The sequence below is a fragment of the Gouania willdenowi genome, chromosome 2 (genome assembly GCF_900634775.1).
Source record: "Gouania willdenowi chromosome 2, fGouWil2.1, whole genome shotgun sequence".
In the NCBI taxonomy this organism is placed as follows: domain Eukaryota; kingdom Metazoa; phylum Chordata; class Actinopteri; order Blenniiformes; family Gobiesocidae; genus Gouania; species Gouania willdenowi.
The window spans coordinates 6,793,365-6,802,721 of NC_041045.1; the positions used below are offsets into that span (position 1 = coordinate 6,793,365).

The 9,357-nt window shown below is 34.7% G+C and overlaps 1 protein-coding gene across 1 annotated transcript; it reads left to right on the forward strand.

Moving 5' to 3' along the window:
* Positions 1 to 2,006: 2,006 nt before the first annotated feature.
* pln2 (phospholamban 2) lies at positions 2,007 to 7,441 on the forward strand. Its single transcript, XM_028462879.1, has 2 exons — positions 2,007 to 2,139; positions 6,514 to 7,441. The coding sequence occupies exon 2, from the start codon at positions 6,613 to 6,615 to the stop codon at positions 6,772 to 6,774; it is 162 nt and encodes a 53-aa protein (XP_028318680.1). The 5' UTR covers positions 2,007 to 2,139; positions 6,514 to 6,612; the 3' UTR covers positions 6,775 to 7,441.
* The last annotated feature ends 1,916 nt before the right edge of the window (positions 7,442 to 9,357 follow it).

A 9,357-nucleotide genomic window follows, 5' to 3' on the forward strand; every position in this document is an offset into this window, starting at 1 on the left:
GACATAACCATTTCCAGGAGTTATTTTTACTTTTTCTGGACTTTTTTTTTTTTTCAAACCCCTTGAGGAGGATGGAGTCCAGGCAGGGGTGGACTGGGACAAAAATTCAGCCCTGGCTTTTTGTGTCCAGACCAGCTCACAGAAAACCACGTTATTAAGTCAGTGATGCTCAACATGTGGCTCTTTATGTATTTGATTCTAATTATTATTCCCACAGAAAACCTTACAAGGGGGAAACTTTTAAACCCCTTTTTACCTATTTCCTTTGGCCTTTTTGCAGCTTCCTTTGTCCATGTTTTGCGCCTTTTCAGACTTTAGCAACCTTTTGCCAATAAATATCCCTTTTTTTGACACTTTCATCCAAGTTTTGTCCTTTCTTTAATTTTTTTTGGGTCACCAAATTCATCCAAATCAGCTAACTTTTACCCAATAAATATCAGTTTTCCCTACATTTTGCCAGTTTTTGTTTCACATTTTTGCCCTTTTTCACTATTGTTTGCCACATTTTGCCCATTTAAGCTACCCTATACCACCTGGTTCCTCTTTATTTGCTTATTTTATGGCCACTCTTGACTGCTTTTGGCCCATTTGAGTCACTTTTCACTCTTTTCTTGCCACGTTTTTTTTTTTGTTGCCATTTTTGGCCACGTTTTAACATGTCTGCCTCCACTTGTCAAAAAAAAAAAAAACAAAACGTAGTGAACCGGACTGGCCCACTTTTGATCAGCCCACCGGGAAGATACCCGGTATGCAGGTCAAAATTTGTGCTAACGGTGAGTTAGCAATGGGCTTTGATAACGCTGGCATTTGTCCTGACTGCTGCGGTGATGGTCGAACGGTAAATATAGACGTGCCATCAGCTGTTGGCTGGCACCGACCATGTGTCAGAACGATGAAGACAATGGAGCAACGACATTTGATAAGAGGCTGCGACACAGGCCCTTTGTTTCTGAAAGCATGTGACAAATCCAAATGTGATGCCTCACTTTTACTCGAACAGAGCCAAATACGAGACGGATTAAAAAGTTAATTTTATGGCAAAAGAAGTAAGTCCAACAAGAGACAAAAAAGGTTTGATATTAGCTTTTTTTTTGCCCAGTTCTGATATGCAACGCTAATTTTTAAGATTTCAGATTTTAACCAATACCAATATATCCACTACTTTTAGGCCACAATATAAAAATCTCAATGGAAATTAAAGGTTAATTCTAACTTTTTTTTTGTGATGCCCCATGAGATGTATTCCATTAAATTAGCTTAGCAGTTAGCCCATGAGTTAGTTAAACATGTACAAAACACAGAACAACGATCTTTATTAAGTGTAAAAATGATTGAAACACATAAACACGTAAACACTGTCTAACAAATGAAAACATTTACAGACATTGCTTTAGCACACAGTATAAAGATACTTATAGAAATACTCAGAAAAATACTTATAGAAATACTCAGAAAAATACTTATAGAAATACTCAGAAAAATACTTCATAAGATACTTAGAAAAATGCGTAGAAAAACACTTAAAAATACTTGGAAGAATTCGTAGAAAAATAGAAAAATACTTAATAAGATACTTAGAAAAATGCGTAAAAAACTGCGTAGAAAAACACTTAAAAATACTTGGAAAAATGCGTCAAAAAATAGAAAAATACTTAATAAGATACTTAGAAAAATGCGTAGAAAAACACTTAAAAATATTTGAAAAAATGCATCAAAAAATAGAAAAATACTTAGAAAAATGCGTAGAAAACTGCGTAGAAAAACACTTAAAAATAGAAAAGATCCGTGTAAAAAACCTATATATATACTTGTAAAAATACTTAGTAAGATACTTGTAAAATACTTGAAAGAGACTTGTAAAAAAACTTCAAAATACAAAATATTTAAAAAGATCAGTTCCTTACCATGCCGCCTAACACTAACAGTAATGTAACAACATGGACAAAACTTATTTTTCCTCCCACCAACCTGGCAACCCATCTGTCTTAAAATCTGTGCTGGGATGTCCTGACTCCCTCCTCTTCCTCCTCCTCACTCTCTCTCTCTCCCACACACACACACTGTGTTACAGCCCTGCACAGCTCAGCATATCTAACATTTCTCTCCCAAACTCCAACCAGCTCCGCTCACATCTGAAAGGTAAGAACAAGAATCTCAATGATAAATAAACACACACACACACACACACAGAGAAAGCTATGTGATGTCATTTCAGAGGCTGGAGAAGATAAATTAGACCCAGATGTTAAATAACGCTGACTTTATGTGGTAAACCTGACGCGTGTTGAAAGAGGAAGAAGTCAGTGTTCAAAAACAAAAAGAGAAAAAAAGGGTTTGATTTTTGACAACATAACAGGAAGTTTTAACGGTTGATCTCGTTTTATTTTAAAGAAGATTATTAGTCATTTTTCATCGTAATCTGAGCAAAGAGGAGGACACAGACCAGCTAACTGGATCATAAATGGGCCGTACGAGAAAAATTTAGATTCATCTTATGGGAAAAAAAGAATAATTTCATCTTTATTGTGTCATGTATGAACAATGTATTTCAGTCACTGACAATATCCAAACATCAAATTACACACATCCAAGATCTTGTCTTTAAATTTCCATGATTTTGTGATGTTTCTTAATACTTGTGATATATTTTGTGGGAAGTTTGAAAAATGAAATGTACTTTATTGATTACTGCAATCACGTGTCAGCCTTCTTTATGTCTGGGATTTTCATTGAATTTGGAAGGAGTGAATATGATTATTATCATTATAACTTAAATAGAATTGGAGGCTCAGATGTTTTCATGAATTATTATCATAATTTATTCATCGCCATTTCACTGGCTATTAAACTTCCCAAAGTTGTAGCAAACATACTAAGTGGGCTAAAAGAGTCAACCACTGTTATTGAGTTTATATTCATATGCTGCAGATGACTTAATGACGTACGGGAAAAATCCAAATGAAATGTGTAATAAGATCCGAAAATATGTAAGTGAAGGTTTAATACATGCTATATAGCTGTTTAAACTTCATTTTGCAAGAAAAATGTGCTAAAAATACTTAAATAAATGCGTAGAAAAATACTTAAATAAATGCGTAGAAAAGTACTTAGTCAAAATACTTAAGATATTTGTAAAAAAAAACAACCTATAAAGATATTTACAAAATACTTCGAAAGCCATGATTACGTAAGATTTTGAACGAGATAATGAACGAAACTTGACATATCCGTCCGTTTGCTACACTTCTTGCTAGATTCTCAGGGGGAAAAGCACGTGAATGCGTGGTATCCTCCCGAAACATGCATGTGATAATAATAAAACAGTTTAACATTTCTACAGGAATAAAAGGTATGTGTGAACCGGCATCACGACAGCAAACCTGCACCAAAATCGGCCCTTTGTTTGACTAATGATACCTTTTATCCCATAATCCACCTCTGCCCTCAGTGTGGTTGACATCGGAGAGCAAGTATTAGCTCTTAGCCTCAGCTGTGACCCCAATATAAGCCTTGTGTTTACACATCAGCACTCCACACATCAGTGTTTCATCGCACACAATGATGTCAGGGATCCTCGCCTCCCGACAGTTGCTGCTGCTGCATACTTTCACCGTGTACGAGCCATGTCGTACTGATTCCTCTGTGTGTGTGTGTGTGTGTGTGTGTGTGTGTGTGTGTGTGTGTGTGTGTGTGTGTGTGTGTGTGTGTCTGTGTTCTATGATGACAGAGAAAATGTTGGGTGCATTCAAAGACAAGTGAGGATCAGACAGCTCGGCTACAGCAGGCATGCTGTCCTCAAAACAAATAGAAATGATATTAAAAACACAAAATGATACACAAACAAAAACATGCAAATTACAACATAACTTCAAAAGTACAGAAAACTATAACAGAAATACACAATTTGCATGTAAAAAACACACAAGTTGACAACATAAATACACAAAATGAGTTCAAAACACACAGAACAACAGAAAAATACACATAAGGACAGAAGAGTAGATAAAATGACACCAAAAAATGCACAAAACCACAACAGAAATACACAAATCAACTCCAAAAACACACAAAATGAAAAGAAAACAACTCAAAATGAGTCCAGGACACACAAAACGACAAAAAATACAAAACAAGACACCAAAAGTACACAAAACTACAACAAATTCACAAATTGCCAGCAAAAAAATACATAAAATGACAACACAAACACACAAAATTAGAATAGAGTTTTTCAAATCAACTCCAAAACACACACAATGACAACAAAACAAGGACACGAAACGACAGAAAAATACACTAAATGATTTCAAAACTACAACAGAAATTCCCAAATTGACTCAAAAACACAAAATGAGTCGAGAACACACAAAATGACAGCAAAATATTTAACATGACACCAAAAGTACACGAAACTACAACAGAAACACACAAATTGCCAGCTAAAAACACAGATAATGACAAGAGAAATTTGTTCAAAACACACAAAATAGACAAAATGACTTCGAGAACACACAAAACTATAACAAAATACAAAAAACACATAAAATGAAAAAAAAAAAACACAAATCAACTCCAAAAACACCCAAAATGACAACAAAACAAGATTCCAAAATACAAAAAAAAAAAAGAAAACACGCAAAACAAGAGAAAAATAACCAAATGACTCCAAAACTACAACAGAAATACACAAATCGACTTAAGAAAACACACAAAACTACAAGAAAATACCCAAATGACTCCAAAGACAACAAGAAAACACAAACCCACTGTTGTTTCCAGTGTTAATACTCGGATCAGTCATTATTGTTGACATGAATGTTGGTAATGTGACCCTTAGATCCCACTAGGATAATATACCATTCCCATCTCGGATCTCTGGCATTAAAGCTCTTATTCACACTTCTCATTAAACAGATTGAGTCTCTGTCCTCTACAGACACACGTATCACATGATACGTTCAGGATGCTCACATGATAATACAGTCAATGTCTGTTTTAACTGAGACTTTAACAAAAATGTTAAAGGGTGAAGTGAGGATGGAACAGTCATAAACAGGAGACGGAGAAAACCAAACAAACTAAAACATAACCTGAGTGTGTGTATGAGTGATTGTGTGTGTGTGTGTGAAGGTGTGGACATGTCTAGTGATATGGCAGCAGATAGAATGGAATAAACAGGGTGGAAATGATAAAAATAGACGTGATGAAGAGTCTAAGGATGCTCTGAGGTGACAAAGGCAGTGCCGTGACTACAGTGGATTATTAAATGGAACTCCTGGGTTAACCCCTCAAATACAACATCAACAAATGGGAATATTTTCCTCCAGAAAATTGTTGAGCAAGTTTTTGTGTCTGGTACTTTGTTCTATTTTATGAAACATTGACTTGTTCTCTAGCGCCACCATCAGGCCAAACCTTTAAATTTAAATTCATTTATCTTTATTTCTAATCCAAATCTTCTCACATTTAATCTCACAAGAGTCTGAACCCTATTGGTTGTGGTGATGATATCATGACCTTTCCTGCAGCATCACCATCGGGTCAAACTTTCACTTTTAGAGTTGTTAGTGTATCCTGAAAATCTTTGATCCGAATCTTTTCTAATTCGGGGTCACATTCACGACTCTCACAAAATGAACCATGAACATATGTATTTCCCCTTTTTTATGTAACATACTTGGTGTTATTCACTGTAAAGTCCTTTGTGTCAGACATATCCTCCTCTACGTCACTTTTACTGTGAAAGAGCTGTTCCATGTATCAACTCTGGACCTGCAGGTGTGGGGATGAAAGGTCACACATGGGTCATCCACAGCTAAAACAGCTTGGGGTCAAATTGACCCCAGAGGAACACCAATGCGTGGAATACGTGTTCAGCTCATGTGATTTTAATGCTTAATCAATTGTGTCCATCAGATTAGAAAAAGTCATGAAATATGAAGCAAAGGAAAAAAAAGTCAACTATTTTTTTTTGAATGATGAAAATTGAATGAGGTCAAATTGACCCCAAGGATAATAGGAGGGTTAAAATTCAAATTTTGTGCGTTTTTTGTAAATTCTTCTCTAGTTCCATGTGTTTGTGTTGTTTTTTGTAAATTCTTCTCTAGTTCCGTGTGTTTGTGTTGTTTTTTGTAGTAATTTATGTATATTTTTGCTGTCATTTAGTGGTTTTGGAGTCATTTATGTGTATTTTTGCTGTCATTTAGTGTTTGAGGAGTCATTTATGTGTATTTTTGGTGTCATTTAGTGTTTTTGGAGTCATTTATGTGTATTTTTGGAGTAATTTATGTGTGTTTTTGGTGTCATTTAGTGTTTTTGGAGTAATTTACAGTATGTGTGTTTTTGGTGTCATTTAGTGTTTTTGGAGTCATTTATGTGTATTTTTGCTGTCATTTAGTGTTTGAGGAGTCATTTATGTGTCTTTTTGGTGTCATTTAGTGTTTTTGGAGTCATTTGTGTGTATTTTTGGTATCGTTTTGCATTTTTGACTTCTTTGTCTTCTTTTCACTGTAGAGAAGAAACGAAAAGGTCCTTAATCGCGAACGATTTGAACCGCTGAACCATTAAAAAACCAGCGAAAGGAGCAATTCGAGGCCTCAGCCGTCCGTCGCCATGGAGCGTGTGCAGCACATGACCAAGTCGGCCATCCGCAGAGCGTCCCAGATCGAGGTGACCCCCCAAGCCAAGAGGAACCTGCAGGAGCTCTTCGTCAACTTCACCCTCATCCTCATCTGCCTCCTCCTCATTTACATCATCGTCCTGCTCAGCAGCTGAGAGCCAAATGTGCAAAGTCAGGCTGGATGAAGGGTTAACCCGTCAAATTCCCACAATGCATCAGCCCCGACTCATAAAAACAAGCCAAACTCCCTCAATCAAACCTCCGAACCTGCTTAAGCTCACCGAGGTGACCCAGCTCAACCTTCACTGATATACAAAGTGTGTAAAGAGAGGAAGTGCAATAGTAAACTATGAATATATCACTGTTATTTCTGTTTTTTTTTTTATTTTTGGTAGATCTAAAACCACCAAAATAAACTGCCACAACTGACAGAGAATGTATCCAATGTATCCGCCTGTTCACATTATTTTTGGAACAGTTTCTCAACTGGTGGGTCGGGACCTAAAAATTTCATTGGGTCGTGTTAAGTAAAGTTAAGAGAGCTGTGCTGTTATTTTGAAGAGGATTTATTCATCATAGTTTCACTTCTAACAGTAGTTGTGAGAATGCTGTGAGCAATTATTCCATTATGTTTCCCCACAGGTAATGCATCTGCACAGTTTTGGTCCAGGTTGAACAATTAGAGCAGGGTTTTTCAACCTCGGGGTCGTGAACCATGTGGGGTCGTTTGGATTTAAAACGGGGTCGCCCAAAAATGACTAGTAAAAACACTTAAAACTATATTTCTACTTAATTTTTCAATTATTCTTTTTCAAATTAACACACCACACACAATTGTATCAATATACGTTAAACTTTCTTATACATAAATCTAGTTAAAATTAAATGCAGTATAAAATGATCTGTCAATTTGTGCGCTAATCCTGGCTACTCTATAACAAACATGACTAAAAAAAAACTAATTCTAGAGACGAAAAATTTCAAAATTTTTGATATAAAAATGGGGTCAAGACACAAAAAAGGTTGGAAACCTCTGAATTAGGGTGTCAAAACATTGGGCAAATTTAAGAAATCAAATATCTGTTCTAGCCTCTTTCTAAGTTCATTTTTCTTTTTTTTTGTGTGTGAATAATTTACATTTTCCGCGTGGACATGCTCACAGCCTCTATTTATACCCTTGCTGTGGATAAGCTGCGATGTGATCTCTGTAGCCAACCTGCTCATATCAAACGACACATGCCAATGTCATATGTTGCCATGGCAACGTAAAAAACACTTGCTGCAAGTATTTGGCTCCACTGTCTTCTTGTTTTTTCAGTATTTATCTACCGATATAGACTTTTTTGGAAGTATTTTCCATATTTGATTCACCTGTTACTTCTGTAAAAAGAATATTGGATAAATGTTGATTTATGGCATATTTGAGTCACAGCTTTTTATAAAGACTTGTGGTCTAACTGTTGGTTTTATCTATGAGAAAAGTGTAACTCTGACACCCCCTAGTGTTCACTTAAAATATGGCACCAGCAGATTAATAAAGAGCTTTTGCACCTTATCCATTTCGTTATCATCGGATATGATCACATGACTGTTTCTTTCGTTGTTTGAGCCATTGAATGTAAACTTTGAGTGATTTCACTTATGACAGTCACTGATGTGACGGACTAATGGAATTATTCAGAAGATAATAAGCTGTTTAAACATGTATACACACTACTGTATGCTCCTGATTGGTTATATTTGCTTCTATTAAAGCACATGTGTATGTGGCCAACGTCCTTAAAGATTCATTATTGAGCTTTTTTTTTTGCATGCTCAATTTTCATTTGGAACGATAAGTTTTAAATGAACTTATATATACATATATAAGCTTTTACGGGAAGTTGAAGTTTGTCACACGTTCAACACATGAACTAATGATTTATTGTAGGTTAATCAACATTTCCCATTTACTGTCAATACGTAGAATATGTTCTAAAAATGGGCTGTGATCAGTAATATTCTGCTTTAAAATGACTCCATTAGATTTTAACTCGTAAAGCACATTTAAAATGTTAAAACTGACTGTTGAAAGACAAAAGTTAAGAGTGAGAACATTAAATATTAATTTAAAAACTAGACAAAAAAGCGAGTGAGAACAAATATTAATGTAAATGGTGTTAAAAAAATAAAGTAAGGTCAAATTAAATAAAATTTTAAAAATGTAAATAAAATGAAGTAAAACATAAGATAAACTAAAGTAAATTTAAATAAAATAAAACAATTTCAAAAATGTAAATAAATAAAAATGAAGTAAAACAAAATAACAAACTACAGTAAATTTAAATAAAACAAAATAAGAATAACTGGAGTAAAAAAAAAAAAAAAAAAAAGCAAATAAATCAAAGTAAACTAAAAAAATAAAAATTTCAGCCTCTGCTGGAAAAAAATCTACAAAAATGCCAGGACAAAAAATGAACAGAAGATTTAAAAATAAATAATAATAATAATGATGGTAAATGATCTCAAAACTATTACAGCCCATTTAAATAAAAAAAAACCCAAAAATAAATTATGGACTACAGATTTTCATAAATGCGTGCAGAAGGTAAGACCAGGACACATTTCTTGTGGGTAACTATGTTTTGTGTTTAAAGGTTCAAAGTCCAAAAATCTCACTAATAAAGTACAAACTAAGACCTTGAACAAAAGTACTCACCTTAAATAAACAAATCATGGAAGACTAAAGTTCATAACTT